Source organism: Excalfactoria chinensis, chromosome 26, assembly GCF_039878825.1.
Source record: "Excalfactoria chinensis isolate bCotChi1 chromosome 26, bCotChi1.hap2, whole genome shotgun sequence".
Taxonomy (NCBI): Eukaryota; Metazoa; Chordata; class Aves; order Galliformes; family Phasianidae; genus Excalfactoria; species Excalfactoria chinensis.
In genome coordinates, this window is record NC_092850.1 from 704559 (window position 1) to 714651 (window position 10093).

Sequence of the window (10093 nt, forward strand, 5' to 3'; positions counted from 1 at the left end):
GGCCCCAGGCACGTTCCTGAAGGCTGAACCTTGTGCCAGCACTGGGTCTGTCCTCCTCAAGCAGCTACACAGCACCCAGCTCCTGCTCCCTGCCCAGATGTGGGGCTTTGGGCCCTTCCAGCACGTTTACTTGGGTGCAGCTGTTCAGAGGGACATTATGTCTCCTCCCCACCCTTCTGTGCCTGGGAAAGGCCACGGGATCCGTGCTCTGCTCCCTCTGGACATCACTGCAATGAATCAGGGCCATGTCCAGCACTGCTCCAGTCCCAGGGGTGCAGGGGATGAGGCAGCAGGGGATGGCAGCCACCGCTGTGTCCATATCCACATACAGAGCAGCCCATAAAGACAACAGGGGGTTTATTTTGGAAGAGGGGTACGGATGGTGTCATACAACCTGGTGTCATTGTCTCCCAGCCCAGCAGTGACCTGCACAGCGAGCCAGCACGCACAGCCACGCAGCACGGAATATACAGGACAGGATGGCAAAGAGGATGGCAGTCTCACAGAGCAGGAGGAGGATGGGGAGGAGATTCCTGTGCTGCTGCTGCCCTTCATGGGGGGAGAAGCCCTGCAGAGCAGAGCAGGAGTGTGTGTGCTCGTCCAAGGTGTGGGCAGCAGGGCAGGAGGTGCAGTTGTTGGCTGAGGTGCCCTGGCACGTGTAGCAGGAGTGATGGCACAGGGTGCAGGTACGGGATGTGTGCATGGTGCGGCCATAGGAACCAGGTGGGCAGTAGGACAAGCAGGAGCCTTGATGGGCATAGAAGGAGCCACTGCACTCTGTGAAGGGATGGGGGTGTGAGAGGGGATGTGGGACCACCTGGAGCTGAGAGCGTCGTCCCCTCCTGCCCCAAGGCATGGCGAGGGATGCTCTCACCCTTGCATACTCCCTGTGCGTCCCGCTTGGTGCACTTGCCCACAGTGGGGGCTGGGAAGTGCCTGGCCATCATGTCCTCATCTGTGCCGTGCAGGTGCAGGATGAAGCTGGTCAGCATGCCTGGTGGTGGGAGGAAGAGGACACGAAGCTGGGTGGAGGACACACATCCCCAACCCACAGCCTTGCTGGTGGATATGGGGCTGGAAGCTGCAGGGCCAGCAATGCCCTCTATAGGGCTGTGTGGGAGACCCCAAAGTGCAGCCCCCACAGAGACAGGGCTGTGCCCAGGGAACAGCAGAGAGAGAACAGTCAGATGCCAACACAACAGGGGGGAGGGAGGGGAGGGAATGAAGCATTGGGTGGCACTGGTGGATGGGATGGTCCCCCCACCTGTGTTGTAGGCATCACCCTTATTCTCCAGCATCAGCATCCAAGTCCCATTGGGGTCCTCATCCCAGAAATGTGTGGACATGAAGGTCCAGTCCTTGTAGCCCTGCTGGCTGGTGTCGTATGGGCTGCGGGCGGACATGACGGGGGGGGCTGCAGGAGGTGCAGACCAAAGGGGTTCTGCAGACCCCCCTGAGGGCTGAGCATTACAAGGCACTGCTGGGACTCAGCACAGCCCTCACCGCACGGTCACCAGTGTGGATGTGGTCCCCATGGGGCTCCTCAGTGTGACCTGCAGGTCCCCCCTGCGGCTGTAGCTCAATGAGAGCTGCACCTGGACGTGCTCCAGTGAGCGGATGCTCCTGGTCCTCCCCGAGCAAGAGGAGGTGTCTGCAGAGATGGTGAGTTTGGAGCCAATGTTCCTGATGGGCACAAGAAGGGGTTGAGAGCATCACCCCCCCCCCCCCCCCCAATTCACATCAGCTCTAACCACAGCCTGGTGCTGACAGCAAAAGCCAACTCTTGGGGTGCAGTGCATTGGAAGCAGCACAGCTTTGCTCCAAGAAAGCTCCTGCATGAAGTCAGACCCACAGGACCTCATTCCTTACCGGGGAGAGTGGAGAGCTTTGATGGAACATCTCATTTGGGGCCACGTTCCCGTCCATGCCTGGGCCAGCTCCACCAGCAGAGCTGCATCCAGCAGCCCGTAGCCATAGTGGTGGCTCACTGCGATGTGGGAGAAGGGAGCATGTGAGCATCTCTGCTTGAAGGGCCGGGCCTGCATGAAGCCAGCAGCCACAGACTCACCCTTACGCCCGACCCCATTGACAGCCCAATCCTCTGCCTGCAGGTGAGCGGGTCGGGAGGCTCTGACCACCAGGTGCTGCACGTCACGCCAGGTCAGTGTTGGGCTGGGAGCAAGAAGGTGTTGGGGCAGAGGGTTCTGCAATGGGGGGAGCTCTGTGGTCAGCCCCCCCGGCACCTACTTGGCCTCCAAAGCGAGGGCAATCATCCCTGCAGCCAGTGGGGCTGAAGCAGAGCTGCCTGCATGTCTGTCTGTGCAGCGATGGTGCAGATCAGTGGTCACCTGGGGATGGCAATGGGGGGGAAGGGGTTGTCCCTTGTCCCCTGCTGGAGGATGCACCCTGCTCCCTCCATGCCCCAGCACAGACACCCAGATGGAAGCGTCTCCTCCTGCCCAGCTTGGGGGGCACTCACAATCTGTGCTTTGCTGCTGCTGCTGCTGCTGTAGGTGGTGGTGAGGGTGGAGGCACAAGGTTCGCTGTAGCGGGGCTGCTGGCCGCTGGCAAAGGCACTGCCCACTGTCAGTGTGTAGATGCTGTTGGTGTACCCGTCGCAGTTGCAGTTGTCGTAATTGATGCCACCGTTGCCTGAGGCCCAGATGAAGATGGAACCGAGCCCCCCGCGCCCCTGGGATAGGCAGTGGATGAATGGGAGACAGCCTTGTCAGCATCCAGCTTTATGCTGGAGAACCCAGAGCATCCCTGCTGCACCAGCACCAGCAAGACACTGCTCCGATCCAGAGCCAGCAAACCTACAGGGCACGAGTGCTGTGCTTACTTTTGTGACCCCATTGTGAAAGGCTTTCATGGCCAGCACACCCGGCCCATCCACGTGCCTCCCATCATCCAGAGGGCCCCAGCTGGCACTGTAGATATGGATGTGCTGTGGCTGCAGGCTGAGGGACTGAGCCTCCACGATGTCTGTGATGGGACCATCCAGCATCCTCACACCTGGAGAGATGATTTGGCACTGAGGGCTCGCTGGGTCCGGCCAACCCTGCTCTGCAGCCATCGGCCGCTGCTGGGTTACCACTCCTTCTTAACCCCTGTGCAGTTTCAACCCCACTTGGCAGGGAAGCTGGGCACCAAACCTGCAGCAAGTAGAGACAGAGCCCTGCCCTGCCGCTGGGCCTGCTGCAAGTCTGCAGCACCCTCTAGTGCTGCACAAGCCCTAAGCTTCCCCTGGAGCAGCACAACAACCCCTCAGGGCTTCACATCCACCAAACACCATCCAGGGAGGGGAGCACTGATGATGCCCAAAGCACTGCTATGAAGCTTCATGTCCTGCAGCTCCCTGACTTTGCAGCACTGTGGTGCTGCTGGGGTCAGCCCGAGGTTTGCAGGTTGCTAGGCTCGTGCTCCTGCCTCCTTCCCACTCCAAGCAGCAGGAGGAGGAATTGCTCACCTCCAATCTTTGCATTGTATGCAATGCCTGCACCGCAGATCCCGTTGTTGGCTACGGCTGCTGCCTCTCCTGCACAGCGTGTCCCATGCCTAAGGGGCAGACACAGGAGATCCGTCCTTGAAGGGGGGTGGGCTGGGGGGGGCCAGGCACAGCTCTGCTCCCAACACAGGAGGAGATTTCCATGCAGAACCAGAGGATAAAACTCACCGGTTGTCATCCCAGGCATCATACCTGGGCTGGGGGTCGGGATCGTTGCTGTTGAAGTCATAACTCGCGAGGGGATCCTAATGCAACAAGGGGGGGACCAAAGCACATCGCCAAGAGGCAGCCAGCCAGCCCAGGGAGGTCCCTGCATGCCCACTGACTGCATTGGCCTCGCCTGAACCTGCTGGGCTCAAGCAAACCCACGCTGCTGTGAACTGATTAAGGTTCCCCTGTTCTCTTGGCTCTCTGAGCACGTGAGGGTTTACAAGCCCTACTTGCTTTGCAGCTTGCTGTAATTACATCTGACTATTCCGGGGGCTCAGCCGTGCACAAGTTCTAACATTTCCTTGATGTGAGAAATGACGGCAGAAGAAGCAGAGCCCTTTGATCCCACCCCATATCCCACGGGCTGCAGAGCTGCACCATCCCCTCCCAGCCCCAAAGCTCAAAGCTCTGCTTGAGGGGGAGCTTGGTTACGTAGTTAGCAGCCAGGTCAGGGTGATCCTTCTCAATGCCATCATCCAGGATGGACAGCACGACCCCCAGGCCGGTGTAGCCTTTGCTCCAAGCAGAGAGGATGTTGAGATCAGGGTTGATGTCATTGTTCTGGACAAAGGATTGGGATGGATCAGTGCAGAGCAGCAGGTGGAGGAACGTCCTCCAAGGAGCCTCCTGCTGTCTCATCGCTGCTGGCATTAGCCCTGCTTATGCTCAGGGCAGGTGATTGAGGACATTGGGATTAGATGGGAGAGCAGCGAAATCTCACCATGTACCACTGCTTGGGGAACCAGGGGTCTGTGGGCACCACGCTGATGCTCCTCTTGGCTCTGATCTTCACTGTTTGCTGCTCAAACCAGAGAACCTGGGTGGGAAGCAGCGTTGTTGGCACCACGTGTGTTCCCATAAGGGTGCCTTGGTCCAGCACGCAGCCCAGCTCCTACCTGTGGCTCCCTGCTCAGCTTCAGGCTCCAGCCCCAGTGCCTGCTCAGGGATGTCTGCCTGGAGCCGCGGTGTTGGAAGTGGTAGTAGGGCTCTCCCTCCAGCACCTGCAGTGAGGGCTGAGCTCAGGGGGCTGCATGGGGATGGGCAGAAAGAAGAGCTGGGGGGGGGGGGAGGTTGGGATGCCAGTTCAAAGTCTGCTGGACTGCTGGATGCTTTGGGACCATAGAGCCACAGGACTGGAGGGGCTGGGAGGGACTTCTAGAGGTCATCGAGTCCAATCCCCCTGCCAAAGCAGGCTCCCTACACCAGGATGGTGCTGGAAAAGGGGCTGCTCTGCATGATGCTCCCTCGCCTACCTATGCTTGTGTTGGGGGCTGCAGGCAGCTGTGCAGCCCTATAGGAACTCATATACCCCCTACACAGCCCTATAGGGGGTCGGACCTCACCTGCCCCACGCAGAGCATCCCGTGCCGCTGTGCCAACCGCCCCGCATCCCTCGGCCCCTCCGCCACCAACACAGCCCAGCTGCTCAGGTAAACGCGGCTCGGAGCGTCGTGCAGCCCCGCTGTGAGCCCCCAACCCACTCTCAGCCCCAGAACCAAAAGCAACCTCAGCCCCCACGCCACCCCCACGCCGTGCCGTGCCGCCATGCCCTGCGCTCTGCGTGCGTTGCTATAGACACGGAGACGCCACCTTGCCCGGCCCGCCCCGCTCCGCCCCGCAAAGCACCGGGACCGCGTAGGGCCGAGCGGGGCCCGCAGCCATGGGCACCGTACAGCAGCGCCTGCAGCGCTTCCTCGACCGACCCGGACCGATCTCCGACCTCCTGGGCCGCCTGGAAGCCCGCACCGGTGTCCGCCGGCTCTACCTGGCTACAGGTGCGCCCGCAGCCCCACCGCGTGGACCCCTTCCCCTTCAGCCCCCTCCCCCCTATTCCGGGTTCCCCCTTCAGCCCCGTGGTGCGCTGACAGCCTCACACTGCCCAGCCTGGGGAAGGGAGGAAGCTGCCCAGGGGAGACGTTGGGTATTTTGGGGGGGGGTCTTCCTCTTGCCTCCCCTTCCCTCCCAGCCCCATATACCACTGGGTGGGCTTCACAGAGCCTGCCCAGGGTTGGTCCCCACATCCCCCTGCCCTATGGAAGCCTGGCTGCAGCATGGGACCAACCCTTTACCCCCCCCAACCCCCAGCAGGAGGGCAGAGGTCTGTTCGTTAACCAGATGCTGTTTGTTCATTAACGAGCAACCAGAGATATCTCCCCACGGAGCCGATCCCGGCACCGTTTGACCCCCTCGGTGAGGCTGTCACCTCAGCCTTGGCCACTTCTGTGCCTTGGCTGTGTTTATGACTTGCCATCTGCCTCCACATTGCCATATGGAACCTCCTTGGGGGGGGGGGGGTGTCTGGGTTTCCCTGCTGTGCTCCCAGTCTGATTCCCGGCCCCATGGCTGCTGTAGAGCTCGGTTGCTCTGCTGGGAGCAGACACTTGTTTGGAGCAATGCTGGGCTGTCAGCTGCTTGCTGCTGGGGCTCTGGTTGCACTTTGGGCTGTGGGTGACGTGGATAGAGCAGAGTTGTTGTTCCTGCAGCACAGCTCCGGTGTCTGGAAAGGTGAAGCTGATGCTCAACAACAAATATCGGGTTTCTTCCTCCCTTCCCCCCACCCTGCAGCAATCCCTCAGCCCAGAAGGGGCTGCTCGGTACCTCATAAAGCAACCACGGACCCAGCAGCTGCCTCTGGGCAGCGCAGTTGGATCCTCTGCCAGGTAAAGGGAACCACGGAGGAGGACAGCATCCCCTCTGTGCCACAATTGACCTCTTGTCCTGCATGGGAAGCAGAGATGGTGCTCTGGGGGTGGAGCAGCTCCTCCACCATCCTGCTCAGGGCCCATAGGGCACAGAATCCTGTGCTCACACTGGTGTCATTGTGGGTTTAGGACCCCCAGGATGCGTCTCCTTCCTGCCCTCCATCACACAAGGCTCCTCTGTGCAAGCTGAGCCTCTCCTTTGTGTTTTGCTCTTACATAAATTTCTCTGGGGCTAAACTTAGCCTGTGAAATCCATTCTAAGGCTCTTTAGGGAATGAAACCCGGAGCTGCCTGAACCTGCCTGCTCGTTTCCCTTGGAGGGGGGAAGCTGTAACTGCTCCCACGAGATGGGAACAGCGCCCGACTCCTTGCAAAGCCCAGAGGTGCCCATATGAGCACAGAGCGTGGAGCAGATCTGCTGCTGTGAGCAGCACAGGGATGAGCCGTCTGTCCTGTGTGCCCCTTCCCTCTGATTCAATGCCACAGACAGGCTAAGTCCCAGCTCTCTCTTGCCCTGCTGTAGGATAAGGAGCTTATGGTGCTGGTAAGCAGGGTGTGCAGGAGCTGAGACGCCGTTGGGGTGGCACGGGAAGCAGCAGGCTGCATGCTCTGCTCCACCGAGGTGGTTTGGCAGCAAGTGCTCCTCTGATGCAACACCTTGAATGAGTTCTGTTTGCCATGGACAAATCCACACCGGTGACCTGGTGTGCTCCCAGCAGTGCAATGCAGCTCTGCACAGCTCCCCATGCTGAACTCCTGGCTCTTGGTTCCATCCAGCAATGCAGCTCTGCACGGCTCCCCATGCTGAACTCCTGGCTCTTGGTTCCATCCTGCAGGCTCCCTGGCCTTCTTAGGGCTGTACCTGGTGTTTGGCTACGGTGCCTCACTGGTCTGCAACCTCATTGGCTTTGCCTACCCTGCATATGTCTCGTAAGTACCGACCCTACAGCCCTGGATGGGTGATGTGAAGACAGAGAGCACTGCTGAAACACTGGGGCAGCAGGACCTGCTATGGGGCTCACTGCCAGGCCTGGGGATGTGGGAACAAACCTACAAGAAGCAGTGACTCGTGCCCTCCTTCCCACAGCATTAAAGCCATCGAGAGCTCCAACAAGGAGGATGACACCACGTGGCTCACATACTGGGTGGTGTACGGCGTCTTCAGCATAGCCGAATTCTTCTCTGACATTTTCCTCTACTGGTTCCCATTTTATTATGCTGGGAAGGTAACAACTTCATGGGCACACAGGGGAGCCCTCCTCCTCGATGGCTGAGTTCTTGGGGTTCACGTATTGAGCTTTGGAGCTTCCAGAGAGCTCCAGCCTTGGGCAGGAGGGACCGAAGCATCCCAATGCTGCCATCCCAACCCAGCTCTGCAGCACCTCTTTCCCCTCACAGTGCCTGTTCCTGGTGTGGTGCATGGCCCCAGTGTCCTGGAATGGCTCACAAGTGCTCTACCATAACGTCATCCGACCTTGCTTCCTCAAACACCACCGTGCTGTGGACTCAGTGCTCAGCGACCTCAGCACCAAAGCACTGGATGCGGCCTCTGCCATCACCAGAGAAGGTACTGTGGGTCCAACCTCTCTGTGCCCCACACCCCTCCTATGTCCCATCCCCCCCCCCTCCACCGTGATGGCAGCCCGGCCCTTCTCGTTGTCTTTCTTCTTCCTACGCCTCCCGGAGCAGTTCTACACACTCTGCTCAGCAGCAGAGCCCGGCTGGCTGCCGAAGTCACCCCGCAGCTCAGCGTCTCCGTATGTAACAGCCACGTGTCCGTAGCCCAGGCCACGCTCCTACAAGCCCCTTTGCTGCAGGACACCCGTTTCCCCGCTATAGATGTCGAGCAGGCTCCCCTCACCCCCCTCACCCCCCCTCCCTCCCGCAGCCCCGCACTCCCCCCATCCCGGTGGGCTCAGTGCGGGGTCCGGCCCTCACCCGTCGCTCTTTCTATCCCGCAGCCTCCGAGGCCGCCGTGAAGTTGGCACAGGAAGCGAAGAACAAATGAGGCACCGGGACAACGCCGGCCTGAGCCCGTTCCCCGCTCCCCGGGCCCGTCCGCGTCTCGGTTCCCCCCCTTTTCCCCCCTTCCCCAAGTAAAGCTGCTCCCGATCCACTCCTGTCTGCACGGCGCCTTTAAGAGGGGGCGTGGCTTGGTGGTGGCGCGGATGTGACGTCATTGGGGCGCGGGAGAAGGAGGGGCGCGCGCGCGGGGCGGTGGAGGTACGGTGTGTCCATATGGGGGGGGGGGGTCTGTCCGTCTGTCCGTCCGGGGAGCGGGGTCGGTGTGGGGGGATGCGTGTCCTTCAACGGGCAATATGAGGGGCTCTGTCTGTCTGTCTGGCGGAGCGGGGAGGGCGGGCAGCCATCTGCCGCGGGGTGAGTGTCCGTCTGTCCCGGCTGTGAGCCTCCCCTCCTCCCCCAGAGCCCCGCCATGAGCTCCAAGGCCAAACGGGTCCTGCCCACCCGCCCTGAGCCGCCCACCGTGGAGCAGCTCCTGGCCGACGTGCGGGGGGCGCCTCCGGCCGACCCCGTCCTCCTGCTCCCGGCTGAGTCCCCCCGGGGCAGCGGCGGCGACCCCGCACCAGGTGAGCCCCACGGCAGCAGCGTGTGGAAGGGCCGGGAGCACCGAGCCCCCCCCCCCCCCATCATATTGAGCTCCCCACGCCCCCCCCCTACAGGGCAGGAAGACGGTGTGGATGAACAGGAACGGCTTTACCGGCAGTGCCGCGGTTACGTGGAGATGAACCGACGGCTGCGGGAGGCGAGAGGGGAGCTGGCAAAGAAGCGTGATGAACTGCAGAGGGCGGGCACGGCGCTGGAGAGAGACATGGCCGAGATGAGGCACAAGGTGTTCTGAGGTCGGGACGCTGCGCTGCACGGGGGTCTCACCGGGACCCCCCCCTACCCCTGGCTGCCTCCCAGCACCACGTTTCTGTAGCTCCATCCCACAGCTCTGCTTCCCCACCAGCACCATGTCCACACAGCACAGCTTCACCTATGACTTCTCCATCTGGTACTGCCCCGAGGATCACAGCATCGCCTCCATCATTGCTGAATTCTTGAAGAAAAAGGGTTTTCGGGGCTATTTGGAACATTGGGACCGGGTGGGCGGCACCTCGCTTGTGCTGAGCACCACTGAGGCCATCGGTGCCAGCAGGGTGGGCATCCTCCTGCTGTCCCCCACATCTCTAGGGGATACTTGGTGCCAACGGGTGTCCGAGTGGAACCTGCAGCACGTGGTGGAGCGTGGTGGCACCAGGCTGCTCCCCGTGTGCCTGGGGGTGAGGAAGGAGGAGGTGCCACCCTTCTTGCAGCACCTCACCCAGCTGCACTACCAGAGCCCATTCTTCTTTCAGAGGTTGCTGAGGAGCTTGGTAGCATCCCAAGCCCTGCCAGGAAAGTCAAGGGGAGCTGAGAGCTGAGGGGCAGCTTGGGATGAGGGTCTGGTGCCACTGGTGGGAGCAGGGTGCTGGGATTGGGACACCACGATGGGTGCACACAGTGGGATGCTGCAATGGTGTGCATGGGGCTGTGGTTACCAAAAACCTCAACGAATCCTCAATAAAACCCCTTTTTGGGAAGCAGGTTGTGATTTCTTTAGTGGGGATGGGAACCAGGTTGTGGGGTGAGGGGGGGGGGGGGGGGGGCTGCTTGTCCCTGTGGGTTGTTT

At 61.0% G+C, this 10093-nt stretch overlaps 3 protein-coding genes across 3 annotated transcripts; 2 read left to right on the forward strand and 1 right to left on the reverse strand.

Annotated features, from left to right (window-relative positions):
* Positions 1 to 400: 400 nt before the first annotated feature.
* On the reverse strand, positions 401 to 5969 carry PCSK4 (proprotein convertase subtilisin/kexin type 4). Its single transcript, XM_072357624.1, has 16 exons — positions 5963 to 5969; positions 5062 to 5273; positions 4615 to 4719; positions 4440 to 4535; positions 4151 to 4279; positions 3677 to 3753; positions 3470 to 3558; positions 2843 to 3015; positions 2480 to 2692; positions 2248 to 2348; positions 2069 to 2172; positions 1870 to 1987; positions 1504 to 1683; positions 1265 to 1389; positions 875 to 994; positions 401 to 777 (listed from the first exon to the last, which is right to left on the reverse strand). Exons 1-16 carry the CDS (start codon positions 5967 to 5969, stop codon positions 401 to 403), a joined length of 2226 nt encoding a protein of 741 aa, XP_072213725.1.
* Positions 5288 to 8561, forward strand: REEP6 (receptor accessory protein 6). The gene is made up of 5 exons (XM_072357626.1): positions 5288 to 5493; positions 7257 to 7350; positions 7508 to 7646; positions 7819 to 7987; positions 8382 to 8561. Exons 1-5 carry the CDS (start codon positions 5379 to 5381, stop codon positions 8426 to 8428), a joined length of 564 nt encoding a protein of 187 aa, XP_072213727.1. The 5' UTR covers positions 5288 to 5378; the 3' UTR covers positions 8429 to 8561.
* A 16-nt stretch (positions 8562 to 8577) lies between these two features.
* C26H19orf25 (chromosome 26 C19orf25 homolog) lies at positions 8578 to 10002 on the forward strand. Its single transcript, XM_072357628.1, has 3 exons — positions 8578 to 8643; positions 8846 to 9008; positions 9102 to 10002. Exons 2-3 carry the CDS (start codon positions 8855 to 8857, stop codon positions 9278 to 9280), a joined length of 333 nt encoding a protein of 110 aa, XP_072213729.1. The 5' UTR covers positions 8578 to 8643; positions 8846 to 8854; the 3' UTR covers positions 9281 to 10002.
* The last annotated feature ends 91 nt before the right edge of the window (positions 10003 to 10093 follow it).

Coding starts and splice junctions, on each gene's coding strand:
- REEP6 (XM_072357626.1), top strand. CDS start 5,379: ATGGGCACCGTACAGCAGCGCCTGCAGCGCTTCCTCGACCGACCCGGA. Junction 5,494..7,256: donor CCGGCTCTACCTGGCTACAG/GTGCGCCCGCAG, acceptor TCCATCCTGCAG/GCTCCCTGGCCTTCTTAGGG. Junction 7,988..8,381: donor CTCTGCCATCACCAGAGAAG/GTACTGTGGGTC, acceptor TCTATCCCGCAG/CCTCCGAGGCCGCCGTGAAG.
- PCSK4 (XM_072357624.1), bottom strand. Junction 4,280..4,439: donor TCCCCAAGCAGTGGTACATG/GTGAGATTTCGC, acceptor TCCTTTGTCCAG/AACAATGACATCAACCCTGA. Junction 1,684..1,869: donor AAAGCTCTCCACTCTCCCCG/GTAAGGAATGAG, acceptor TGTGCCCATCAG/GAACATTGGCTCCAAACTCA.
- C26H19orf25 (XM_072357628.1), top strand. CDS start 8,855: ATGAGCTCCAAGGCCAAACGGGTCCTGCCCACCCGCCCTGAGCCGCCC. Junction 9,009..9,101: donor CGGCGGCGACCCCGCACCAG/GTGAGCCCCACG, acceptor CCCCCCCTACAG/GGCAGGAAGACGGTGTGGAT.